The 25,012-nt window shown below is 52.7% G+C and overlaps 3 protein-coding genes across 9 annotated transcripts; 2 read left to right on the top strand and 1 right to left on the bottom strand.

Annotated features, from left to right (window-relative positions):
* Window positions 1–1,003: 1,003 nt before the first annotated feature.
* On the top strand, window positions 1,004–13,097 carry Neurl4 (neuralized E3 ubiquitin protein ligase 4). 4 transcript variants are annotated; one of them, XM_041664643.1, is made up of 29 exons: window positions 1,004–1,306; window positions 2,088–2,532; window positions 2,728–2,793; window positions 2,945–3,243; window positions 3,411–3,522; window positions 3,607–3,695; window positions 4,181–4,253; window positions 4,361–4,625; window positions 4,862–5,043; window positions 5,153–5,238; window positions 5,362–5,524; window positions 5,617–5,815; window positions 5,893–5,969; window positions 6,051–6,129; window positions 6,647–6,816; window positions 6,906–7,037; window positions 7,335–7,480; window positions 7,556–7,780; window positions 7,871–7,969; window positions 8,061–8,222; window positions 8,388–8,552; window positions 9,107–9,265; window positions 9,579–9,758; window positions 9,871–9,958; window positions 10,071–10,178; window positions 10,290–10,434; window positions 10,587–10,699; window positions 10,774–10,939; window positions 12,396–13,097. In XM_041664643.1, the coding sequence occupies exons 1-29, from the start codon at window positions 1,019–1,021 to the stop codon at window positions 12,598–12,600; spliced, it is 4,686 nt and encodes a 1,561-aa protein (XP_041520577.1). In that variant the 5' UTR covers window positions 1,004–1,018; the 3' UTR covers window positions 12,601–13,097. The 4 variants fall into 4 exon arrangements, with proteins under 4 accessions (XP_041520577.1, XP_041520576.1, XP_041520579.1 ...); XM_041664642.1 differs by having other exon boundaries at window positions 6,647–6,822; XM_041664645.1 differs by lacking the exon at window positions 2,728–2,793.
* A 213-nt stretch (window positions 13,098–13,310) lies between these two features.
* Gps2 (G protein pathway suppressor 2) lies at window positions 13,311–15,965 on the top strand. Of its 3 annotated transcripts, none has more exons than XM_041665073.1 (11): window positions 13,311–13,360; window positions 13,565–13,727; window positions 14,043–14,152; window positions 14,230–14,342; window positions 14,426–14,505; window positions 14,597–14,679; window positions 14,913–15,066; window positions 15,142–15,231; window positions 15,319–15,398; window positions 15,479–15,574; window positions 15,711–15,965. In XM_041665073.1, the coding sequence occupies exons 2-11, from the start codon at window positions 13,634–13,636 to the stop codon at window positions 15,927–15,929; spliced, it is 1,119 nt and encodes a 372-aa protein (XP_041521007.1). In that variant the 5' UTR covers window positions 13,311–13,360; window positions 13,565–13,633; the 3' UTR covers window positions 15,930–15,965. The 3 variants fall into 3 exon arrangements, with proteins under 3 accessions (XP_041521007.1, XP_041521006.1, XP_041521008.1); XM_041665072.1 differs by having other exon boundaries at window positions 13,321–13,364; XM_041665074.1 differs by lacking the exon at window positions 13,311–13,360 and having other exon boundaries at window positions 13,373–13,727; window positions 15,707–15,880.
* An 8-nt stretch (window positions 15,966–15,973) lies between these two features.
* Eif5a (eukaryotic translation initiation factor 5A) lies at window positions 15,974–20,728 on the bottom strand. Of its 2 annotated transcripts, none has more exons than XM_041665075.1 (6): window positions 20,505–20,728; window positions 18,485–18,670; window positions 17,226–17,330; window positions 16,909–17,040; window positions 16,734–16,807; window positions 15,974–16,593 (listed from the first exon to the last, which is right to left on the bottom strand). In XM_041665075.1, the coding sequence occupies exons 2-5, from the start codon at window positions 18,647–18,649 to the stop codon at window positions 16,745–16,747; spliced, it is 465 nt and encodes a 154-aa protein (XP_041521009.1). In that variant the 5' UTR covers window positions 18,650–18,670; window positions 20,505–20,728; the 3' UTR covers window positions 15,974–16,593; window positions 16,734–16,744. The 2 variants fall into 2 exon arrangements, with proteins under 2 accessions (XP_041521009.1, XP_041521010.1); XM_041665076.1 differs by lacking the exon at window positions 20,505–20,728 and adding an exon at window positions 20,143–20,266.
* Between the last annotated feature and the right edge of the window lie 4,284 nt (window positions 20,729–25,012).

The following is a 25,012-nucleotide window of genomic DNA, read 5'->3' as shown; positions in this document are numbered from 1 at the left end:
TGGGAGCCCCTTCGCACGCTCTTCTCTAATTGTCACACCCAAAGACTTTCTTTGTCTCTGTAATTTGCTCCCGCCCTTCTCCATCATCGCCCTTCTCCGAATCAACCAATCACAGTCAAGGGACCTGGTCAGGGCCGAGAAGCCCCTTGTGACATCATAGCCCTCCAGCCTCAGCGAGGTCCTCTGAGTAGGGTTGCGGTTCTGTTAATAGGTCTCAGGTAATCTCTTGGAGCTATCAGCAGCTCTGTTGCTTGAGATTACCTGTCGGGGTAGCTCTAGGCTCTTTCTTAGTAATTAAAAAAAAAATCTAAGTTTCACTGAATCGTTGCTCAAGTTGGTCTTGAACGACCCGCGGGCTCCCCCCACAGTCAGCTCGCCGTGCCTCATAGGAGAGGTGTGATGCAAAGTGTGTGGGGCGGAGGTGGGGAAGGTTGCGACGAGAGGTGCGGGACAGGGGCGACGAGAGGTGCAATGCGTGGATGGATTGCGACATTTCCGGTCTCGGGATTATGGAGGACCGAAACTCGGATTTATAAAACTACCTTTTCTCGGTCCCGGAGATAACGTTTATATCACTTTAGAGCGTGCAGTGTGAAAGGAAGCCCCTATTCCTTGTGGTAAAGGGACTACTTTAACACGTCTCTTCCCGACAAGGGCTGGGCCCTGGGCGCCGCGACGTCGCAAAGTGTATTTGGGCGCCAGCACGCCTCCGTCGCAAATACGCCCGCGGCGGGCGTTTCTCCCATTCGCTGTCGCAAAAGCCAACCAAATCCTCCGGTCTCTCCGAGCCGCTCTCGCTCTCATCCCGCCGTGCCGTAAAGCAAGTCCCCCGACCCCGTCGTCCTTCCGTTCCCCTCGTGACAGACCTTGTTCCTCAGCGCTGGATGCTTCGGTGCGGGCAGTGCCGTAAAGCACAGCCGGCCCCAGCCCCCGGCCGTATTCCCCCAGGGCGTCTGTCCGCCGCGGTTGCCACGGTGCCGCCAAGCGCGGCTGTCGCGCGGCCGCGGTTTCAGCGGCAATGGCGGCGGGGTCGGGTGGGAGTGGGGGCTCTGGGGCAGGCCCCGGGCCGGGGCCGGGGCCGGGCGGGGGTGGGGGCCCTGGCAGCAGCGGACCAGGACTCGGGTCCAGCGGGGGTCTGGGCAGTGGCGGGGAGCTGCACCCGCGCACTGGGCGCTTGGTAAGCCTGTCGGCCTGTGGGCGCACAGCGCGGCGGCAGCAGCCGGGCCAAGAGTTTAACCACGGGTTGGTGCTGAGCCGAGAACCCTTGCGCGATGGACGCGTTTTCACTGTCCGCATCGACCGCAAGGTGCGAAGCTGGGGCCGCGGAATCGTGGTGGCAGGGGGGTGGGGGTGGGAGCAGACGAGAAGGAGAAGAGGTAGAACTGCGAGAAAGTCTGTAGTCCAACCAAGTCTGCAGGTACCGACACCGAACCGGCAGCCTGCAGTGCACCAGAGAACAGGAAGGAAAAGAGCATGAAGCAGACATTCTGGAGAAAGCGTTTCCTCAGGGCCCAGTTACTAGAATGGCTAGTGACAGATGTAGCGCAATCTCTTGGGTCTTGGGGATGGAAGATAGACAGGTGCCTGAGCTGTGATGGAGAGAATAGAGAAATAGTAAAAAGCACAAACCGTTGAAGGACAGAAGCCCAATACCAGGAAGATAGATGAGGACACATGGGAAAGGGAGGTGTGTATGGCTTGCTTGGCCCAGAGAAAGCCTTTGGGAAGAGGATGAGTCCGGGTGGAGCGCTACCTTACCAAGGACTGGGGCTGGGAATGAGAGGGATTTAGGAGAGTAGAATATACGGATCCAGGAATCGTGTGGCTGCGGTGGTTGAGGAGCCACAGAGACTAAAAGTCACAGGTTGAAACCAGGGTCTTTAACCAGCTTGCTCAGCGGTTGAAGGACTGCTGTGGTCAACACTGGGCAGCTAGATACAGCACACGGTTGCTAAGGGAGAGCAGGGTCCAAAGAGTTGTGACTCTATGTCTGTTGTCTCAGAGGTCAGGGCGAGAGGGGCATTGTCATGAGGAACGCAGTTTCTGGTGGTGGGGTTCCATACTGAAACTCTGCCTCTCTCTCGTAGGTCAACTCCTGGAGTGGCTCCATTGAAATTGGAGTGACAGCCCTGGATCCCGGTGTGCTGGACTTCCCGAGCAGTGCCACTGGGCTGAAGGGGGGCTCCTGGGTAGTATCAGGCTGCTCGGTGCTACGGGATGGGCGCTCTGTATTGGAGGAGTATGGCCAGGACCTGGACCAGCTTGTCGAAGGGGACCGCGTGGGTGTGGAACGCACAGCCACTGGGGAGCTCCGGCTCTGGGTGAATGGGCGGGATTGTGGTGTGGCTGCCACTGGCCTGCCTGCTCGTGTCTGGGCTGTCGTGGACCTTTATGGCAAGTGCACCCAAATCACTGTGCTGCCCCCAGAGCCAGGCTTCAGCCCTCCTACTCCTGTCCCTACACCTCCCCTGGAGCCTTTAGCCCCTCCAGAAGACTCTGCCTTGTCGGAACAGGGGACCTCCGTGGATGAAGGTGCGAATACAGCTTGGGGGAAGCATGAGGTGTGACTGAAGAAATGGGGCAGAAATAGTCACAGTCAGCTGGGGGAGGGGCGGGGCCAGAGGCTGTCTAGGGGAACATAGGGGGTTAGAAGAGATGGTCTCCTGACTGTGGGCCCTGAAGCAAAGGCTGAACCCTTATTCCCCTCCCGTCCCACCTGGTCCCTAGCCTTCATGGTGTCCCCAGCGCAGGCCCGACCGGAGACGTTTCCTAACAGCCTTGATTCGCATAATGGTGAGGGCTTCGGGGAAGCCCTGGGAAGGGGAGTGGGTAGTGAGGTGGATAAGGGTGGGACTTCAAGAGATGGGTAGGGAGAAACGATCCCAAACTAACTAGGGAGGATAGAGCCTCACCTTGGCTTCCTTTCTCCATCTTGCTGCTATAGACTTTGCCAGCATGGAGCTCTCTGAGGTGGTGAGCAATGCCATTCTGTCTGCCTACAATGGAGGCCTCCTTAATGTGAACCTGAGCTCCCCACCAGCAGGGGATGGATTAGCATCCAGCGGGCCTGCCACTTCTCCTGTCCTCACTTCCAACGATGCCCTGCTCTTTCACGAGAAGTGTGGAACCCTCATCAAACTCAGCAACAATAATAAGACGGCTGAGCGCCGGAGGCCCCTGGATGAATTCAACAATGGGGTTGTCATGACCAACCGCCCCCTTCGGGATAATGAGATGTTTGAGGTCTGTGAATCCTGAAGTCTGGCCGAGCTTCCTAACAAAGATTGGGAGCTAAATGTCGGATTGATCCTTGATGTCAGGATGGTTGTGACTGATGAGGAACCAAGGGTTCAAGGGTCTATCTTCTGTTCTTATATTTTCTGTTCCTGTCTGCTCTCATTCAACCCCAGATCCGTATTGACAAGCTTGTAGACAAGTGGTCAGGCTCCATCGAGATTGGTGTTACTACCCATAATCCCAACAGCCTAGAGTACCCAGCCACCATGACCAACCTCCAGTCAGGTACCAGCTGAGGGGAGGGACACGGGTTGTGGGCTGATGAGGGCAAGACCACCTGTTCCTTAACTGGGTGTCCATTTTTACCAGGTACCATCATGATGAGTGGCTGTGGGATCCTGACCAATGGCAAGGGTACTCGCCGGGAGTACTGTGAATTCAGTCTGGACGAACTGCAGGTGAATGCAGAGCACAGTAGTTTGGGCCAGGCCAGGGAAGCCAGTGTTAGCTAAGAGGAAGCCTCTTTCTCTATCTGTGAGGCTTCTGAGAAGGCAGGGATGTCTAACGGGATCTAAGTGTGATCATTAGTAGCACTTTTGTTCCCATTAGTACTGGGAATGGGACTCAGGACCTTGAACATGTTAGGCAAGTGCCCTACCACTGGGTTGTACCTCTAGCCCCTGTAGCTCTTAAATAGACTGAGATTGTAGAGCGTCGGGGAGATTGTTTTTAATGTGGTTTGACTCAGTATCTGCTTTACATTGGACCTTTGGGAAATGTGTCTGGAAAGCAGGAACCTAGGCCCTGCCCAAGAGTGGTCTTATGTGGATTTCTTCAGTAGGTAGTCTCCTGTGGAGTGGGGTGGTAGAAAGTGTCCAGGACTTGTGGAACCTGAGCCTGAGTGTAGCTGGATTCCAGACTAGGGTCTTTCTTCTTTGGCTAGGAGGGTGATCATATTGGCCTCACAAGGAAGTCCAACTCTGCCCTGCACTTCTTCATTAATGGCATTGACCAGGGTAAGGTGAAATACAAGAGAGACCACTGGCCGGGCTGCCAGTGGGTCTGCCTGACCCTTCTCTGCGACGCTCGCTCTTCTCACCCTTGACTCTTTGACTCTCTCTAGGCGTAGCTACCCCATTGACACCACCAGTGGTGTATGGTGTGGTGGATTTGTATGGGATGGCTGTGAAAGTCACCATCGTCCATAATAATAACCACAGTGACCGGCTCCGCCGGAACAACGCCATCCTGAGGGCTCTGTCCCCAGAGGGAGCTCTCCGCCGTGCTGCTCCTGCTGCCCAGGCAGAACCTGAACGCCTGCTCTTTCATCCAAACTGTGGACAGAAGGCAGCCATCACCCACGAGGGACGCACTGCCCTGAGGCCCCAGTATGACCTGTGGGGTGGGGTGAGACCTGCCAAGGGGGCCCAAATAGAGTGTGGGAGCAGTGAGGTGGGATCATGGGATGCAGAGTGTGTCTGGTGTGGGAGTTCCTGGACAGAAAGATGGAGACTTCTAGGTGCAGGAGGTCTGGTTGGTGTCCTGGGACAGTGGATGCTGGACAGATACTGCCGGCTTGAGTGAGTGTGTCAGTCTTCTGAGTTCTGACTTGCTGTGCCCTCAGTGCCACTGATGACTTCAATCATGGCGTGGTGCTGAGCAGCAGAGCCCTCCGGGATGGAGAGGTGTTCCAGGTGCGCATCGACAAGATGGTGGACAAATGGGCTGGCTCCATTGAGATTGGTGTCACTACCCACAACCCTGCCTACCTCCAGTTGCCCTCTACTATGACCAATCTACGCTCTGGTGAGATCCTAAGGAAGTCAGGCCTGCTTTAGGGTCCAGGGAAGAAGCTGATGCGCAGGGTTCTGGATCCTGCCTTGTTCTTCATCTTCTGCCACTTCTGTCCCTGCAGGAACCTGGATGATGACGGGGAATGGTGTAATGCATAATGGGACAACCATCCTAGATGAATACGGACACAACCTGGACCGCCTCAAGGTGAGAGAATAGGGTGTACTCATGGGTCTAATGTTGGGGGCGTCACTGAGGTAGGGTGGATGCAGGACCTTCTCAAGCAGGAACTCTGCCTGACTCCTCACTCTAGCCCCCACTTCTTCCAAGGCAGGGGACACAGTGGGCGTGGTGCGGCGGGAGGATGGAACCCTCCACTTCTTTGTCAATGGAATGACTCAGGGCCCTGCTGCCTGGAATGTACCCCCGGGTGTCTATGCTGTCGTCGATCTCTATGGCCAGGCTGCTCAGGCCACTATTGTGGATGACGTGGGTGAGGGCCTGACGGCTGGGGTGAAGGATTAGGGTGGCCTGGGGAATCATTACAAACACTTACAGAGACTTAATGGGTGATGCCTATTGCAGAGGTGCCTCCAGTCTCTGAGCCACTCCCTGAAGGGAACAACCAGATGTCTCCAAGTTCCCCATCCTCGGCAGCTGGGGGCTCTGATCTGCGCTTCCACCAGCTGCATGGCAGTAATGCAGTCATCACTAATGGGGGTCGAACTGCTCTCCGTCATAACTGCCGAAGCGAGTTCAATGATGCCATTGTCATTTCCAACCGGTCAGTCTCTAGACTTTGATGTCTCCACAGTCCCACTGCCCCCTTATGGCCTTAATGACCCCCACTCTCCCTTTCAGAGCCCTGCGGGATGGAGAACTGTTTGAAATTGTCATTCAGAAGATGGTAGACCGCTGGTCAGGCTCCATTGAAGCTGGTGAGGAACCATCTGTGAGGGGTGGAGGGTAGTGGGTGCCTGTGTCCTAGGGGTCATTTCTTACCTTCTGCTTCCTCTCAGGAGTGACTGCCATCCGGCCTGAAGACCTGGAGTTTCCCAACACCATGACAGACATTGACTATGATACATGGATGCTGAGGTTGGGCTGTCTGCTCTTGAATCCAGCTTGGTAGGGATAGGTAGAGCTAGGTGGTACCAGAAAACTAAGCATGATTTGGATCTGTGGAACTGTGGCCATAGGCACTGGCACACTGGGGATCTAATAGCCCTCCTGTTCAGTTCTGGGAATTCCCACCCACGCAGCCTACAGAGCAGTTCCTGCTTTTCCCTAGGGGACTCCAGGGACAAAGAAGACAGGACTGGCCAGGCGGTGGTGGCGCACGCCTTTAATCCCAGCATTTGGGAGGCAGAGGCAGTGAGTTCAAGACCAGCCTGGTCTACAAGAGCTAGTTCCAGGACAGGCTCCAAAACCACAGAGAAACCCTGTCTCGAAAAACCAAAAAAAAAAAAAAAAAGACAGGGCTGGGCCTCAGACCAAGATCAGGTCTCAGTATACGATGTCCAAAGCAGTGTGCAGTCCTGACAGGCAGAGACTAAGTATGGGCCAATATAGTGGTGAGGCCGGGAGGCTAACTCACCTTCTTCTGTCCTCGCAGTGGCACAGCTATCATGCAAGATGGTAATACGATGCGCAACAACTATGGCTGTGATCTGGATGCCCTGGGCACAGGTGCACGCATTGGCATGATGCGAACCGCCAAGGGTGATCTGCACTACTTCATTAACGGACAGGACCAAGGCGCCGCCTGCTCAGGCTTGCCTCCGGGTAAAGGTGACTACTCTGTGCTTCACCTGCCACCCCTTGCTCAGCTCACTCAGGACCTCAGACTTCTGATGCCTTTCTTTCCTGCACAGAGGTGTATGCAGTGGTGGATCTCTATGGCCAGTGTGTCCAGGTGTCTATCACCAATGCTACCGGCCCTATGGACAACAGTCTGGCGACCAGCAACACTGCCACCGAGAAGTCCTTCCCTCTGCATTCCCCAGGTACCCGTTATGCAGCCCAAGAATCCTGTTTAAGGAAGGGGAAGGCCCTGTGGCAAGCAGTCTATGGGTGTGTGTGTGGGGGTGTTATTAAACTGAGACACAGTCGTATGATTTCCCTGACTTGCAGAGACCAAGATACCATGCACTGGGCATTTTGTGTCTTACTGTGGTGAAAGGTGTCCAGAGGTCTTGATGTGGCAGATGGGGCCTTAGCTTTTCATGTGAAAGCTTTACCCCACATCCCATCTGAAGGTAATTTCCCTAACCCTAACCCTTTATCAAAACATCTACCTACAGTGGCAGGTGTAGCTCACCGATTCCATAACACATGTGGCAAGAACGTCACTCTGGAGGAGGATGGCACACGGGCAGTACGTGTCGCTGGCTATGCTCACGGCCTGGTTTTCAGCACCAAGGAGCTCAAGGCTGAAGAAGTCTTTGAGGTGGGTTTGTGGAGAAGAAGTGGGTTTACCAGGCCATCACACAGGACCAGCTAATGGGCTCGTTCTTACTCACAGGTAAAAGTGGAAGAGCTTGATGAGAAGTGGGCAGGATCCCTCCGGCTGGGGCTGACCACACTAGCCCCCGAGGAGATGGGGCCTGGAGCAGGCAGTGGGCCGGGGCTGCCTCCCTCCTTGCCAGAACTCCGGACAAAGAGCACCTGGATGGTGTCCAGCTGTGAAGTGAGGCGAGATGGGCATCTCCAAAGGATGAACTATGGCCGCAACCTCGAGAGGCTAGGGGTGAAGCAGCTGGCACTAAGACAGGTAGGGGTTGGGAGTAGGAGTAGAAGAAAGTTGGCTGAGCAGCTGTCTTTGTCCCACGGGATCTAGGTGGGGAGCCGTGTGGGCATCCGTCGGGGTGCGGATGACACAATGCACGTCCTGGTAGATGGAGAAGATATGGGGCCTGCAGCCACCGGCATCGCCAAGGTGAGTCTAAGAACTTGTTTGCTTTTGAGGAGTGGGTTGTTGGTTGAAGGGCTTGTGCTGACTTCTGGCTTCCTTGGTCTTGCGTTCCCAGAATGTGTGGGCTGTGTTGGATCTATACGGGCCAGTACGCAGTGTGTCCATTGTCAGCTCCACAAGGCTGGAGGAACCAGAAGGCACCCAGCCACCTTCTCCCAGCTCAGACACTGGCAGTGAGGGCGAGGAAGATGATGAGGGCGAGGAGCACGGGCTGAGAGTAAGAGGCTGCCATGGTACCTGCTGGGTTGGCGGGCCACTAGTTACCAGAGTAGAGCTTCTCCACTGGTCCAACAGACTCAGGCTTGAGCTTTGTGCACTCCAGTGTGCTGGGTGAGAACTGTAATTGGTATCTTGTGCAGCTCAGTCTCTTGCTCCATACCAGGGCCAGAATCAAGTGGGTATTATGCCCACAGCCCTTGAATTCCTGGAAAACCATGGGAAGAATATCCTCTTATCCAATGGGAACCGTACAGCCACACGAGTGGCTAGCTACAATCAGGGCATCGTTGTCATCAACCAGCCCCTGGTACCCCACCTGCTTGTTCAGGTATGTCTTTCTTCTTACCTAGCTCCTGTTACTTCAGGGTGAGGGGCCCTTTTTTGTTTTGTTTTGTCCTGTTTTTGTTTTCTTAGACAAGGTTTCTTTGTGTAGCCCTGGCTGTCCTGGAAGACCAGGCTGTAGACCAGCTGGCCTCAAACACAGAGATCCGCCTACTTCTGCCTCCCAAGTGCTAGGATTAAAGGTGTGCACCACAACTGCCCAGCATTAGGGGCCCTTTCTGCTGCAAACTAAAAGGCAGGTAGAAAGTGAGCCAGTTGAAAGAATTGTCTAGGAACAGACCAGGGTTCAAAGAGAAAAGATGTTGGGGGTGCAGCTCATTGTAGAACATTTATTTAACATGTGTTAGGACCTGGATTCAATTTCTGGCAGCTGGATAAACAGGGAAGGAGACATCTGAATTGGTAGTTTTTGTTCTCTACAAACATCAGAAAGGGTGCTGTACCAGGCAGCCATACTCCGGTTTGGGTGCTAAGACTGATTTAGCTAGGCAGGTGGCTTCTGTCCTAGAAGCTATGAGTATATAGTTCCTTCTCATGCAGGTGCGGATCGACTTCCTGAACCGACAGTGGACATCTTCTCTCGTTCTGGGAGTCATCACCTGCCCACCTGAGAGGCTTAACTTCCCTGCCTCTGCTTGTGCACTTAAACGGGCAGCCTGGCTCCTGCGGGGCCGTGGTGTCTTCCACAATGGTCTGAAGGTGAGGAGGGAGCCAGGAAGACTGGAATGACCAAGCCTCCAAATAGAGAGGACCTGGCCAAAAGGGAGACATGCATGTCATTACCTGGACAGTCTTTGGCCCATTTATTGCTTCCTCCTGTGCCCCAGCCATTGAGAATGTTAAAGTTGGAAGTGAAAAGGGGACTCTAGGTAAATGAAATGGGAACAGAGCCTAGGCCATGGGCATGGATCCAGACAAAGCTCAAGGACTGGCAGTTAGAAACACTGAAACCGTAGGGAGGCTGCTGGTATGGTGGGCCTGATGTCTGAAGACAGTAGTCCTTTCCTCTTAGATCTGTGAGAAGTTCGGGCCAAATCTTGATACGTGTCCTGAAGGCACCATCCTGGGGCTGCGGCTAGACTGCTCTGGAGGGCTCCATCTCCACATCAATGGGGTGGACCAGGGGGTAGCTGTGCCGGATGTGCCCCAGCCGTGCCATGCACTTGTGGACCTCTATGGACAGTGTGAGCAGGTTAGTGGCCGCAGAGATGGGGTAAGGGGGGTCCTGGGATACTGGGAAGCTTCTGGCCCACAAAGGGGATCTGGGGACCTGTCGAGCTATGGCTGACTACTCTCTTCCACAGGTGACAATTGTGAGCCCTGACCCAGGGGCGGCCAGTGGGAAGATTGCTGGAACCCAGGGAGACATGGAAAAGGCTGATATGGTAGACGGTGCGTTTGCTCAACGGGATAATTATGGTGCCCTGCTTGTCTGCCCATCCATGTCGTATCTAGTCCTTCCGCAGCCCAGCTCCTATGACTTTTCCTTCCCCTGCTATTCCAGGCATAAAGGAAAGTGTGTGCTGGGGTCCACCGCCTGCTGCTAGCCCTTTAAAGAGCTGCGAGTACCATGCCCTTTGCTCCCGCTTCCAGGAACTACTGTTGCTTCCAGGTGAGTCCTAATCCTCAGAGCCTCGTTCCCATGGCTGGATACCAGCTGGAGAGCAACGGTGTGGCTGAGGCCAGGACAGGAGCACCAAGCCTGTTGTTCATTGTCCCACAGAAGATTATTTCATGCCTCCACCAAAGCGTAGCTTATGCTACTGTGAATCTTGCCGGAAGTTGCGAGGAGATGAGGCTCACAGGCGCCGAGGAGAGCCTCCCCGGGAATATGCCCTGCCTTTTGGATGGTGCAGGTTCAATCTTAGGTACTTATGGGTCACAGGCATGGATTTTCCCCTTTGCTCTTTTCCCTGAGAAAGAAGAATCCCAGGGAAAAAAAGTGATAGGACTTCTTGTGTGTGGGACAATCTTGAGGAGCCACTGACCTTTGACTTGTCTGTCTTATCTGTCCTTTCAGGGTGAATCCCCATCTAGAAGCTGGGACACTAACAAAGAAGTGGCACATGGCATATCATGGAAGCAGTGTAGCAGTTGTACGGAGGGTGCTGGACCGAGGGGAGTTGGGAGCAGGTATCGTGGAGTGGGCTGGGCCTAGGGCTACTAGGAGGAATCACAGGGCTGCCCTCACCCGACTCTCTCCACAGGTACTACCTCCATCCTGAGCTGCCGACCCTTGAAGGGAGAGCCTGGGGTGGGCTTTGAGGAGCCTGGTGAGAACTGTGCACCTCCCCGGGAGGAGCAGCCTCCTCCAGTGCTGCTCTCGCCATCCCTTCAGTATGCCGGGGCAGAGACCCTGGCCTCCAAAGTGCAGTGAGTACTTGAGAGGAGACCTCTGAGGTCTCAGATTTAGAAGGGGCCCCAAGATTTTGGGTACTTGGGATTCTATACCCCTTTTCCCCACACTGGTGTGACAATTGCTCCTTAACCAGATCCTTTTTGTTTGCTTGTTTGTTTCATTTAAGACAGGGTTTCACTTTGTAGACCAGGCTAGCCTCAAACTCAGACATCCCGTAACACTTTAGCTGGGGGAGCCTTCCCCTAGCACACCTGCCTCTGCCTTCTGTGTGCTGGGATGAAAGCCACCACCCAAATGGTTATTTGTTTGTTTGTTTTAAAGTTTTTTATGTGTATGGGCGTTTTACCTGCATGTAAGTCTGTGTAGCGTGTGTGTGCAGTGCCTGCAGAGGCCAGGAGAAGGCATCAGGTCCTCTGGAACTGGAGTTACAGGCAGTTGTGAGCTGCCATGTGGGTGCTGGGAATTGAACCAGGGTTCTATAGAATAACCTGTGCTCTTAAACACTGAACCATTTCTCCAACAGCCTACCTCCCCACTCCCACCCCTTACCCCATGTGTATTTTGTTTGTTTTGTTTTGAGACAGGGTTTCTCTGTGTAGCCCTGGCTGTCCTGGAACTCGGTCTGATGACCAGGTTGGCCTCGAACTCAGAGATCTACTTGCCTCTGCCTCCTGAGAGCTGGGATTAAAGGTGTAACCCATCACCACTTCATTGTTTATTTTTGTTTGTTTGTGCTTTTTTGTTTTGTTTTGTTTTCCTGAGAAAGGTTCTTCATCTAACAGCTCTGGCTGTCCTGGAACCTGTTTTGTAGACCAGGTTGGCCTAGAACTCCCAGATATCCTCCTGCCTCTGCCTCCCAAGTGCTGGGATTAAAGGTGTACACTAACTGCCACTGCCCAGTTTTTTGTTTTGTTTTGTTTTCTTATTTGTTTGTTTGTTTTGAAAACCAGGGGGAAAAATAGCCCAACCTGGTCTCAAACTTGTGCTTGGTATGTATGTATCTGAGCTGGTCTTGGACACCTGCTCCTTCTGCCTCCACCTACATCCTGAGTGCTGGGATTGGAAGAGTTCATCACTTATGTCTGGTATTCCTCGATTATATATGTGTCATAGTCTTTTTGAATGTCCTAGCACTGCATAAACTGTGTTTTAACACATACCTGGAGTCGTAACACTAGGAGGCAGACGCAAAGGATCAGGATTTTAAGGTTACCTCCACCTTTATAGGGAGTTTGAGGCTAACCTGGGATGCTGTTCTGCCCCAAAGCGTGGGTGAAGTAGATGAGAAGAGCACTTGGAGTGTCTAGAACAAACACGAAATAGAACCCCAGGGTAAACACACCCATGAAGAGGGTCATGAAGGAGTTTGCTGAGCAGGATTTGGGAGGAGAGTCAAGTTGGTGCTAAGCCATTCATCGGTTGTGGGAGCTTAGAAGCCTTACCCACCTCCTGTTTCTGCTTGTCTAACAGATTCCGGGACCCAAAATCCCAGCGGACACACCAGGCTCAGGTGGCCTTTCAGGTGTGTGTGCGTCCTGGCTCCTACACTCCTGGCCCTCCTTCTGCTGCCCTCAGAGAACTTCCTGACCAGCACTTCAGCCCATCGGAACTTGAGTGGGTCACTAAGGAGAAAGGAGCCACACTCCTCTATGCCCTGCTGGTACGGGTGGAATAAGGGGTGAGATGCCACTACTACAAGCACAGCCGGGCCTCAAGCAAGCCCAGGACTCTTGAATGATGACTGCCTCCACCTCATTCCAGTGACTGACGGCATGTCCAGGTGCTTTCCTGGAAGGAGGAGCACATAGACAGGCGTTGATTTAGGCCAGGTGTGAAGCACATCTCGACATTCAGGGCCCAGCACACTCCCTCTGCCGAGAGGGAGCTCGTAGGGAGCCCAGCTCCAGGTTCTGGGTCCCCTCTTCATGCACTGACTTGGGGAACATGACTCCCTATTACCCTCCCCATTACCCTCCCCCATATCACTTAATTTATTTCCGTTTTTGTTCTGGTTACTGTGAATCCCAAAGGAGTCTCTGTGCCCACACAAAGCTGCTTTTTCCGTGGCCAGGGGTGCCATGGAGCGGGAGTGGGGAAGGAAGGGCAGCCCAAGGAAGCTGCGAGCCCTCTGTACAGTTGTTACTGATTTCTAAGGAGCCAATAAATACTGTCTTCAGAGCTTCTGCCTTTGTCTTCCGCGGCCTCGTGAGGTGGAGAGTTCCAGGGGTTCTTGGCAAAAGGCTAGCTTTTCCCAGGCCTCTGTAAACCCGCAAGGAATTTGGACAACCCGGTACCCGTCTTCAAGCGCTTCCGCCTTTCTTTTCGTCTAACCCGCTGAGCCAGTTGCCGTCATGACCCGGAAGGATTTATCCTGGGCGCCGGAAGTGATGTAGGGATCAAGGCGCGCCGGAGGCCACGGAGAAAGCGACGAGAAGGCGGGTAGGGGGGTTGGCGCCAGGGCTGCACGGGCGGGGCGGGGCGGGGGCGCGAAGCCTAGGACCCCCTCACGCGCACTGAGGCTGAGACCCGGAGGGACACCGGCGCCCGGGACACGTGACCGAAGCGGCAAGCGGGCGGTGGATAGGCAGGCTTCCCGCCTCGGCGGGTCGCAGTCCCTCTAAGCTCCCACTTCCCTGCAGGCCCCGCCTGAGGTCTGGCAGTCAGTGGCAGAGCCGGGCGCCCACTGCCCAAGCGTCATCAACAGCACCATGCCTGCACTACTGGAGCGCCCCAAACTTTCCAACGCCATGGCCAGGGCTCTGCACCGGCACATCATGATGGAGCGGGAGCGCAAACGGCAGGGTGAGCCAGGGCCAGAGCGGGAGGACAGACACACGGCCCAGGGTGGCTCTGCTACCCACGAACTTGCCCCCATCCACGGGCCAAGCTGTGCGCCTGCTGGCGAGGCTAAGAGGGAGGCCGCGGCTCCTTCAGGGTGTGAGCGAAGAGGCCCCGTCTAAGCTCCAGAACCCTGGGCTGGGAAGGACCTTGGAGAGCACCTAATGAAGCCTCGTTCTCCTTATGGCTGATGGAATAACTGGTTTTTGCTGGTCTCCAGTCTAACACTCAGCTTATTTTCACTGTCCTGCCACTTCCCCGTTCTGTCTGATTCTTCAGAGGAGGAAGAGGTGGACAAGATGATGGAACAGAAGATGAAAGAAGAGCAGGAGAGAAGAAAGAAAAAGGAGATGGAAGAGAGAATGTCACTAGAAGAGACCAAGGAACAAGTGAGTAACCCCTCATCACTCCCAGTTCTGGTTTCTTCTCTTCCCTTTCCCCCCTTATCCGCTCATCCTTCTTGCAGATTTTGAAGCTGCAGGAGAAGCTCTCGGCTCTACAGGAGGAGAAGCACCAACTTTTCTTGCAGCTCAAAAAAGTTTTGCATGAGGAAGAAAAACGGAGACGAAAGGAACAGAGGTGTGGTCAGATAGCTAAAACTAACATTTTGCGGTGGGCCAGGCGACAAAGGAGGGCTACTTAACTGTCTTCCTTTCCTCCAGTGACCTGACCACTCTGACATCAGCTGCATACCAGCAGAGCCTGACAGTTCACACGGGAACGCACCTCCTCAGCATGCAGGGTGAGGACTAGAGAAACCACCCAAAAGAATGGGCTCTCCTGGAGGTTGCAGCCTCCTAATTCAGCATCATGAAGCCCCTCTCCCTTTCTAGGGAGCCCCGGAGGACACAATCGCCCAGGTACTCTCATGGCAGCTGACAGAGCCAAGCAGATGTTTGGACCCCAAGTGCTTACGGTGAGAAGTCTTGTAAGCTCAGGCTGGCTTTCAAGTCACTGTGTAGCCAAAAATGGCCCTGCCATGTCATCCTGTCGCCATGTCTCCTCCACCTTCTATGGATCTGTCATCAAGCCCAGCTTGAGAACTAGGGTTTGGATGTGTAGCCCCGGTTGCTTTCTCCATTACTAAAGTACAAACATGCCAAACCTCTAATAAGTAGGAGCTAAGTAGTTTTTTGTTTTCCTTCTTAGACCCGGCATTATGTGGGATCAGCAGCTGCTTTTGCAGGGACCCCAGAACATGGGCAATTCCAAGGCAGCCCAGGAGGAGCCTATGGAACTGCTCAGCCCCCACCTCACTATGGGCCTACACAACCAGCCTATAGTCCGAGCCAGCAGCTCAGAGGTGAGTGTTGATTCTCCTCAGAGCAGAGGGAAGAACAGCTCAACATGAGAACTAATGGATGTCTACCTTCCTCAGCACCGTCAGCATTTCCTGCTGTGCAGTACCTGTCTCAGCCACAGCCACAGCCCTATGCAGTGCATGGCCACTTTCAGCCCACTCAGACAGGTGATAACCCATTGGGGAGAAGGCCTAACCTCTTGAGTCCTATCATTACCTGTTCAGTTCAACCCCCCCCCCCCCTTCTTCCCTTAGGGTTCCTGCAGCCTGCTGGTGCCCTGTCTTTGCAAAAGCAGATGGAACATGCAAATCAGCAAACTAGCTTCTCTGACTCAGTGAGTATGGAGCCTTGGGAAGTCAAGGTGCTAGGACAAGGGGAACTCCAGTATGCCTAAGATCAGCTTTGTCCTTACAGTCTTCTCTGCGGCCCATGCATCCCCAAGCTCTGCATCCAGCCCCTGGACTCCTGGCTTCCCCCCAGCTCCCTGTGCAGATGCAAGCAGCAGGAAAGGTAAGGCTGGTAACCAAAAATCTGATACTACCAGGGAAAGACTGCTAACCTACTGCAATTGTCACTTCCTCCTTGTACTGAGTGTTAAGTGGAAGAAATTATCTACCCACTGATAAAAACTTTTATCACCAGTCAGGCTTTGCTACTACCAGCCAACCTGGCCCTCGACTCCCTTTCATCCAACACAGCCAGAACCCACGATTCTACCACAAGTAACCACCAGATAACTCCTACCTACCCTCCATTCCTCAAGGTGGGGGTTCTTCCTGTGTGCCCCAAACCAATAAAATGTACCCACTACCACCACCCCGACTACTGTTTGTTTGCTTCCCACCCAGGCTACTTAAGGGGATGACGGATTGCATCTTTCAATCAACAAATAAACACTGAGTTGGGGGCTTCATATTAAACTTGTTTTATTCAGGTTTGATTTTTAACAAATGTGTCAGGGAGAACCGCAGGAAAGGGTGAAGCCCAAGGGGGCAAGGCCCTCCCAGATGCCTGAGGAGGGATCATGTCTGCTCCCCCCCACACTCTTCTCTTTACCCCTAAAGGGGCTTGGGGAAGAGACACAGGCAGGGGAGGGGGCTGGTCCCCAGTCTGTACAAGTGGTGCTTGGGGTGAAGGACTATGGAGAGCAGGGGATAAAGGAGATAAGTGGGATAAAGGACACAAGACCATTTGCCAGAATCCACAGCTTTCTGATTCCAAATTGAATTAAAAAGAAAATAAGGGAGGTGGGGGGACCTAAACCACAAGCAATACCTTTCCCCCTTTCCCCCACCAGGGCTGTGAGGGAAGAGGCAGGTAGCTTCACCAAGGCCATGGCTCCCTCATTCCTGGCCAAGGGAGCTAGGTGAAGGGCAGGGTCTCCCCGACAGTTTGAAGGGGTGAGGAAAACCAAAATAAAACGTCAAATAAATTGTATAGGAGTCCAGCCAAGGGCCCAGCCAGAGCAGAACCCAGCTGGGGGAAGGGCCTCTGTAGGCTCAAGGATCACTGCTGCCACCACCGCCACCCTGGGCAAGAAAAAGAAATCATGTTTAAAGACAATTTCAAGAAAGGGTAAGGGAGGAAGGACCAGTCTAAGAGCAGAAAGAAGGCCCATAAAACCGATGAGGACAACAGTATGAAGGATAGTGAACGCTGTCACACTCACCTGGAAGCCAGTTATTTTGCCATGGCCTTGATTGCAACAGCTGCCTCCTCTGTCATGGCAGACAGCACCGTGATCTGGAAAAGCAAAAAGGACAGTCCAGAGATGCCTCAACTCCAGAGTTCTGAAGCATAAGGAGCAAAGCTGAGTATATCAGGCGAGGGGGGGGGCATCATACCAGGATCTCTTCTCCACAGTCATACTTCTGCTCAATCTCCTTGCCAAGGTCTCCCTCAGGCAGACGAAGGTCCTCTCGTACCTCCCCGCTGTCCTGGAGCAGGGATAGGTACCCATCCTGGATGCCAATCAGCTGGGAGAAGGAAATTAAAAGCAGGTACAGGTAGGTTAAGTATAAAGAGAATGACAGACAAACTAGAGTGACAGCAGCTTCCCTAAGTATCCTCCTCCTACCAGCTCCCTTTTCCCCACAGCTGCGGGTCAGCACACATCCCCACCCTTCATGAGCCACTAACCATCTTCATCCCAAAAACATACCTGGAAATCATTCCTTTTGATGTTGGGGACATCCATATTGTGAGTTGACGGGCAGATATCTTCATATTTCTTCCCAGTAAAAATGTCAATACCAACCAGGTGGACCTGTGTACATATATCATAAAGAGAAACCCAAACAAATCAAACTCTAAGATAAAGATAAAGGCTTTTATTACTGGCTGGTGACAAGTCAGCCTGCCATGTTACAGCAAAAACTAAGGAACTAGAAATGAGCCAATTGAGAAAGACAAGCAAATCCTTAAAGTCTGAAGCTAAAGAGTACTACTACTGAGACTGGAGATGACAAAAAAAAAAAACCTGTTAAACCAGTGACATGAAAGTTATCAAAAATCATTGACAAAGACTGGAGATGTCACTTATACAGTACTTGCCCAGCAAGCACAGGGCCTTCCTTGAGTCGGATGCCTAGTACCACATTAAAAAAAAAAACACCAATCATAATGGCATGTGCCTGTAATCCCAGCACTAGGGGGGTAGAGGCCACTCTAGAATTCATAAGATGCTGTTTTATTGTATGGGGGCGGGGGGGTATCTAGGTAAATGTTTCTTGGACATTTACAGAAGGAACTAAATAAGTAGAGCAGGCTGAGAAATGAAAGCAAAGGAAGGTAAGTAACCTGAAGAAAATGACCCAGGAGAAAAGATCAGAATGAACCATGTATGAAGTTAGTATGAAAGAATAGCCTGGTCCTAAATGCCCAATCCGCAACAGGGGACTCACTAGCGAATAAAACCAGACTCAACAGGATTGAGTTAGGGTCAGCTTAAGACACAGCATGTCTAGGTGAAGAGAATGTGAAGACTGAAGTAAGATGGAGAACAAAGAATTCAGTGGTAATCAGAAGCAGGTAACTGCCAAAGGGAAGTTCACAAATGGGAGGAGCAGCAGCTGCCAGGCGGCTTGAGAATGCAGACTGGAGCCCCACAGAACACTGCCCTACATGGGTCTCGACTGGAGAAATCTTGGACAACAGGCCCAAGGAAAAAGAAGAAATTGAATGTGCCAAGCTAAAGGACTGTGGATACACACAGTTCTAGGCTAGAGAGTAGCACAAAGAGGGAGAAAAGGACAGAATGACAGGAGCACTGTGGAAGACACTGTTGGATGGCAATAAAACCTGGGTTCTGAACGAAAGGACTAGAACAGTGAAGGGACCAAGACTGCAACAGTTCTTTACCCAGAGCCCTATGGATGTGGGAGCTGCAGAGAAGACAGGATGTAGAGAAGTTATTCTAACCTTGGCATGGCCATGCTTGCCGGTCTTCGATGTAGACATCTCGACGATCTTACATGGCCGGCCTTTGAGCACCACAAAACCATTCTTACGTAATGCTGAGCACTGCATGGGGAAGGTGGCTGAGGCCCCTGCATCTCCTGTCTCGAAGTCCAAGTCATCTGCCATTTTAAGAGGCTTCGATTCCAACTAAAGCCAAGAAGAGAACTAGGGTCAGTAAGGATGGAGGTTACCAGGACCGCTAATCTATCCCATTCCTCTCTAAAACATTGCTCCATTCCCCCTTTATTCCATTACCCATCTAAATAAAGTCGAACTCCCTGCTTTGAACTGGACTCAAACATACTGAAGAGTTGGTGTATGGGAGGGGGGAAACAGCTGGATCCCCGACCCCCTCCCCAAATGAAATCTAAAAATGTGGTTTGGGAAAGGAAGGTTCCTGGGAGTTCGGACGCCAAATCCCAGAGATGAGGAAAGGGCTACTTCCCGGGAGGGGGCAGGACTCAGGTGTTACTTGCCACTGAAACCAACCACCCCCTCTTCCCCACACTCTGCCAGCACTATAATTAGGTGAGCAGCTCTGAGCCAGCTGAAGGGCGGGGCTAATGAAGGGGTGGAGACGGAGGACAAGGCCCCACCCAGCTGTTACACCCCCCCCCCCACACCCTATCCACACACAAGCCAGTCATTGGTACAGGAAACCACAAGGCCTCTTTGGGGGATTCCCGCCTCTCCAACATGCACTTGTAGATGCAGTCAAGGGGGGAGAAAGTAGTTTCCTAAATGATCCCACTGCCAAGCACTTCGATCTCAGTTCCCGAGGGGAACTCAGCCTTTTGTCAATGGCCCTCCCACTTTTCCCAGGATGCACCAGTCCTGTCGGCTTTTCAGGCCCAGCCTGTACAGTCAGTAGAGAGTGGGGGAGTGAGGGGAGGTGAATGACAATAAAATGAAAGCAAAAGGTTGGTAGTAGTAACAGAGATCAGACTAGGCTGCTAGAGTTAAGGACTAAACACAGTAACTCACAAACCAAATAAGAGGGAAGGCAGTGGCAAGGTGAAGATCGAAGATCACCGCGGGGGAACTAAAAGCTTAGTACTTTCAGGCGCTGTCGGCATGGGCCGAGAAGAGTTGGGCTTCAATCCAATGACCCTCAATTCACCCAGTTTTCCCGGTTTCCCCAGAAAAGTAGTACCACTTACATCTGGCTGGACGGCTCACTTCACATGAAGACTGGGGGATGAGCTCCAGAGGCCCATGAGGCTGGGGAGCACTAACATATGCCTGCAACGGGCCCTGCGGGATGATCGAGACCCAAGGCTAGGGTCTCTCCCGCACACCAAAATCCCAGGCTCCGTAGAAACCCAAAAAGATCAGACCTCTCTGCGCTGGGGGTTGCCGGCTCGCGCCCACCATGTGGTCGCCCGAGGCTTCCGGTGGCCCGGGCCAGGGGGGAGGGGTCCCCGTGCTGCCATGCGGCCCCGGTCCATGTTCAGCCGCATGGTCACGGACCCCGGGGGCAGCCTCCAATGGGGAACACTTCCGGTGCAGCGGCCGCCCCTGCCCCAAAGCTGCGCCAGGCCAGGGCCATGCCGTCTCCCCTCCCCCCGCCGGCCGCCAACCCTCTCCACATGCCCTCACCGAGCAGCCCCCTCCCCCACCTCACGTGGCCGCTCAGCGCTGGTCCTCAACGGCCCAGGAACCCTTGGCCCGGCCGGGCCGACCTGGCCCCCGGCCCTCGCCCCGGCGTGGCCGCCTGGCGGCCTCTCCCGCGTGGCGGCCTCGCGGCTCGCCGTCCCCCGCCCTGCGTCGCTCCAACGTCACCCTGCCGGCCCCAACCGTCACCCCTCGCGCCAACTGGGCCGTGCGCCCGCCTCTCCGCGCATCGCGCCGCTCCCTGCCCGAGCCCGTGCGGCGATAGCCGCCGCTCCCTTCTGCCCCCCTCCCCGACCCCCGCGTAGTTCCGTCTCTCGTTCTCGGCTTAAACCGAGCTTACGCGCAGGCGCGCCCTGCCCGCTCTTACCTCGCGCGAACGCACTGACTCGACCCCGTCCGCTCGCCGCGAGCCCAACCGCTGCCTCCGAACCCGCTGCTGCCGCCGCCGCCGCCGCCGCCTCTAGCGCCGCCGCCGCTGCTGCACACGGGTCTTAGTACGCAGGCGCCGACTCCCCACTGACCAACCAAGCAGCCCTATGACAGCCGCGCAAGCGTGCTGGGTAGCTCCTTCACTTTCCACCCCCGCACTGCGCAGGCGCACGGACCCTCCCCGATCTCCACCCTCTCTCCCACCTACCCATCCAATGACGCGCATACGTGACCCCGCCCCTTTCCAGTCCGAAGCCCTTCCAACCAGATGGCAATGCGCAGGCGCACCGGGTTTTTTTTTTCTTTTTCTTTTTTTTTTTTTTTTTAATCCCTTCACCCTCCTCTTCCCTCCCCTTGATCGACAGCTCGCGCTACCGGACCGCCCTTGCAGCTGCGCAATACAGACCCCGCACTCCACACCCTCCGAAGGAAACGCCTGGGTCTCGACGCATGCGTGTTGGGAACCCTAAACGCCCCTTCCACCTCAGACGTCGTCCGTACGCTGGGTGTTGAAAGACCACGCCACTTGTCCGGTCTAGGGCGCATGCGTCGGAGCAGGCGCGGCGCCTCACCTCGGCTCTAACCGGAGAGGAGTCGACTCACAAACACGTTTCAGAGAACTTGCCCAGTGAGGTGGGCTGCTCTCTGCCGAACCGAACGAGACTGCTTTCCGTGGGAGACTCTTCCGCTCACGTTTATGGTCGGATTGCTACCGTATCGGCCTCCCTAAGCTTTTACTACTACTTTGCTGGAGTTGCTTTCGAAAGACAGATCTCTCTGGTACCGGACACCATCTTTTTTTTTTTTTTTTTGGTTTTTCGAGACAGGGTTTCTCTGTGGTTTTTGGAGCCTATCCTGGAACTAGCTCTGTAGACCAGGCTGGTCTCGAACTCACAAAGATCCGCCTGCCTCTGCCTCCCGAGTGCTGGGATTAAAGGCGTGCGCCACCACCGCCCGGCTTCCGGCCACCATCTTGTTCAAGCCCTGATTAGTGTTGGTCCCTATGGCACTTACAGAAGCTTTTCCATTCTAAATCCTAAATAAAGAGAATTACACAGCGTTCCTGTTCGTCATCGCAAGTGGTCTTGAGGTTTCCAAAAGAAACGCCTAGCGATTCCTCAGAAATCAAACTCCACGTGAGAAGAGTGGCTCTGGCCCAAATGGCACAGACCCGTAGTGCCGGATAGTTGGGAGGTTGAGGCAGGAGACTTGAGGTTTAAAGACAGCAGCATATAAAGCGGGTCATGGAAGTTTATGATCCCTGTGATGTGTAAATTTGGGAGACTTAAAGGAGAACTAAAAACTAAAATGTTAAATTGCTTTGACAGTCCCTGAAGACCAAGAAGATAAAAATCAGGCTATCAGAATCTCACCCTTCGCCTTCCTGGGAGAATGCTAGCAATGCTGGCCTGGGTTGGTGGTGCACACCCTTAAACCCCAGAGGCTGGTGGATCTCAGCGCCTTCGAGGCCAACCTGGTCTGCAACACAGCAAGGGCCAAGGTAGCCACTGCTGCTCCGCGAGACTTTCTCAAAACAAGCAGAGAAAAAGAGCAACCCTGTGTTTTTCCTGAGACATTCTCTGCTCTAGCCCCGGTTTCCAGCACCCCCTGCATGACTGACAGATCACTTGGCGTGGTGGATAACAAGACTGTGAAGGAAGCAAAGATCTGGTCTAGGCCCAGGCACAGTGACACGCACGTGACACTACTTCCAGCACTTACAAGGAAGGTTGGAGGCCAGTGCAGTCTCCACAGTCCCAGGCTGTCGTCCATGGTCTTGCATATCAAGACCCTGTCTCAAAAACATCAAAATAAAAATCTGATCTAGGAACCCTGACTTTTAATTAGTTTTTGTCTTGTAGTTTCTAGAAATCGCTTCAAACTTACAATTTCCTTCTTATTGGATTTCAAACCTGGGACAAATGGCTGAGGAACCTATTTAACATACCAAGGTAGTTCCAGGTTCTCCCTGTATCCCTCAGTCCCTAAGGGCCCTCCTGGGTGACATACCCCACCCCCTACCCTAAACTTCTCAAGCCCAGCTCTGGGCTGCCCTTCCTTTTTTTTTTTTTTTTTTTTTTTTTTTTTTGTTACCTGATCCTTTACAGCTACTCTCTTTTGGGCCTCCTGGCTGCTGCACCTGGTTCCACCTCTCCTCTCCATACCCCCTCTCCTCTCACCAGCACAGCTCACTCTGCTCCCATCACTCTGGACTCTCCCAGATGCCCCTGGTCTGGCCATATTCTCCCACAATGTCTATAATAAACCTTCGCCACCACAGTAGGCCCAGTCATGTTCCTCTCCTTTTCCTAATCACTTTTCTTAATCACTTCCCACTAAATAAGACTATTAATATCTTCTTAACTTCCAGCTCACCAGGATGCTTACAACCAGTAATGAGTATCAACGGCCACACTAGGTTGAATGATTACATTAGTATAGCACAGTAGACTCTTCACCTGAAATCTTTCAGTCAATTTCCTGAATTTCCTGCCTTTTTCTGTGTAATCCCAGTCCTGAGGAATTAAGGTGAGTCACAGTTCAAGACTAGGGTGGGGGCTACATAGTAAGATCCTATCTTTAAAAAATTAAAAACTCTGGCTGGAGAAATGTTTCAGTGGTTAAGAGCACTGACTGTTCTTCCTGAGGACCTGGATTCAATTGTCAGCACCCACATGGCAGCTCACAACTGTCTATAACTCTAGTTCCAGGGAAAAATAAAAACTGACCGAGTGATGATGGCACATGCCTTTAATCCCAGCACTCGGGAGGCAGAACTCTGTGAGTTCGAGACCAGCCTGGTCTACAAGAGCTAGTTCCAGGACAGGCTCCAAAACCACAGAGAAACCCTGTCTCGAAAAACAAAAAACAAAAAACAAAAAAAAAAAAAAAAAACGATTTTAGAACCCCATTCCAGTACTGGAAAAGAAAGGAGCTCCTGGGTACTATGTTACAACATGAAAGAACTGGGATAGTTCTTACATGAGGTGAGGTGAGGTTTGGAACTAGCAATATTACTCCGGTAGTGACAGGAATAAGGACCAAAATTTGATCTCACACACAGTCCACAGAAACAAAATATATTTATTAGTGGTTGCCTAATGCTGAGGAATTTGGGGAGATGGGGAGTGGAATGATTATGAAGGAGGGGAAGAGGCAGGAAGAATCTTTTGGGGGGTTATGAAAAATATTCTCGCCGGGCGGTGGTGGCGCACGCCTTTAATCCCAGCACTCGGGAGGCAGAGGCAGGCGGATCTCTGTGAGTTCGAGACCAACCTGGTCTACAAGAGCTAGTTCCAGGACAGGCTCCAAAGCCACAGAGAAACCCTGTCTCGAAAAGCAAAAAAAATAAAAAATAAAAAAATAAAAATATTCTAAAATTAAGCAGTAGTTTGCACACTTCTTCAGATATTAAAAAACCAAAGCTTTGAACTGTACTTATTGATTTGGTGGCACCAGGGACTGACTCTAGGGCCTGCGAAAGCTCATGGAGGAGTTACCATTGTGCTATAACCCTTCCCAGTTTTTTTAAATTCAATTTAATTTTTAGCATAATGAAAATGGATTTAGTAAGGAAAAGAAAGCACCTCTGAGGATGAGAGGGGCTGGAACAGAATGTCCCGCCCCAGATATGGTCTCAGTGTGCAGTCCTGGACTAGGATGGCCTCGAACTCACAGAGATCCTCCTGCCTCTGTGTCCAAGTACTGAGATCAAAGATGTACACCACCACACTGGGTTCTCCAGATTTTACAGAAAGGGTCTTGAGTAGCCCAGGCTGGCCTTAAACTTACTGTGTGGTTGAGAACTGTTATGAAAGGTGTATACCACTGGATGCCAGCTTCCTTTTCATATTTGAAATTGGACTTGCTGGGCTCTGGTGGCGCACGCCTTTAATCCCAGCACTCGGGAGGCAGAGGCAGGCGGATCTCTGTGAGTTCGAGACCAGCCTGGTCTACAAGAGCTAGTTCCAGGACAGGCTCCAAAACCACAGAGAAACCCTGTCTCGAAAAAACCAAAAAAAAAAAAATTGGACTTTAATGTATCGTATCTTAAAATTTACTGCATATAAATGAGAGGTATCTAACTTATTGGCTTCTCTAAATTACAATAAACAAATATTAGTTGACGTTTGTTAAATACAGATTCACTAATGAAAGTTGACAAGCAAGATGGTAGTGGTGCATGCCTTGAGTCCCAGCACTCAGGAGGCAGAGGCAGATGGAGCTCTGTAAGTTCCAGGTTAGCGTGGTCTACAAAGAAAGTTCCAGGACAGCCAGGGTTACATAGAGAAACCCTGTCTCAAAAATAAAAACAAAAAAAGCCATCCAACAGGTCCCATGTTTGCTAATATTAATAAAGAAAATGAGCATATTTAAGTAATAAATTTTCACTGTTTAAAAACGTGGGGGGGGGGGCTGGAGAGATGGTTCAGTGGTTAAGAGTGC

Source organism: Microtus oregoni, unplaced genomic scaffold, assembly GCF_018167655.1.
Source record: "Microtus oregoni isolate MIOR12 unplaced genomic scaffold, Mior012 000015F_ref0000493, whole genome shotgun sequence".
Taxonomy (NCBI): Eukaryota; Metazoa; Chordata; class Mammalia; order Rodentia; family Cricetidae; genus Microtus; species Microtus oregoni.
Note: the sequence above shows the minus strand (reverse complement) of the source record. Positions and strands in the feature narration are given on the sequence as shown.

What these genes read in the sequence shown, in the direction of transcription:
- Neurl4 (XM_041664642.1), top strand. Translation starts at nt 1,019, where the DNA reads ATGGCGGCGGGGTCGGGTGGGAGTGGGGGCTCTGGGGCAGGCCCCGGG. An exon ending in CATTAATGGCATTGACCAGG is followed by an intron (nt 4,254 to 4,360) that starts GTAAGGTGAAAT and finishes GACTCTCTCTAG; the next exon opens with GCGTAGCTACCCCATTGACA. An exon ending in GCGAGGAGCACGGGCTGAGA is followed by an intron (nt 8,223 to 8,387) that starts GTAAGAGGCTGC and finishes GCTCCATACCAG; the next exon opens with GGCCAGAATCAAGTGGGTAT.
- Gps2 (XM_041665073.1), top strand. Translation starts at nt 13,634, where the DNA reads ATGCCTGCACTACTGGAGCGCCCCAAACTTTCCAACGCCATGGCCAGG. An exon ending in TCCGAGCCAGCAGCTCAGAG is followed by an intron (nt 15,067 to 15,141) that starts GTGAGTGTTGAT and finishes TACCTTCCTCAG; the next exon opens with CACCGTCAGCATTTCCTGCT. An exon ending in AGATGCAAGCAGCAGGAAAG is followed by an intron (nt 15,575 to 15,710) that starts GTAAGGCTGGTA and finishes ATCACCAGTCAG; the next exon opens with GCTTTGCTACTACCAGCCAA.
- Eif5a (XM_041665075.1), bottom strand. Translation starts at nt 18,649, where the DNA reads ATGGCAGATGACTTGGACTTCGAGACAGGAGATGCAGGGGCCTCAGCC. An exon ending in GCAAGCATGGCCATGCCAAG is followed by an intron (nt 17,331 to 18,484) that starts GTTAGAATAACT and finishes ATATGTACACAG; the next exon opens with GTCCACCTGGTTGGTATTGA. An exon ending in TCAAAAGGAATGATTTCCAG is followed by an intron (nt 17,041 to 17,225) that starts GTATGTTTTTGG and finishes TCCTTCTCCCAG; the next exon opens with CTGATTGGCATCCAGGATGG.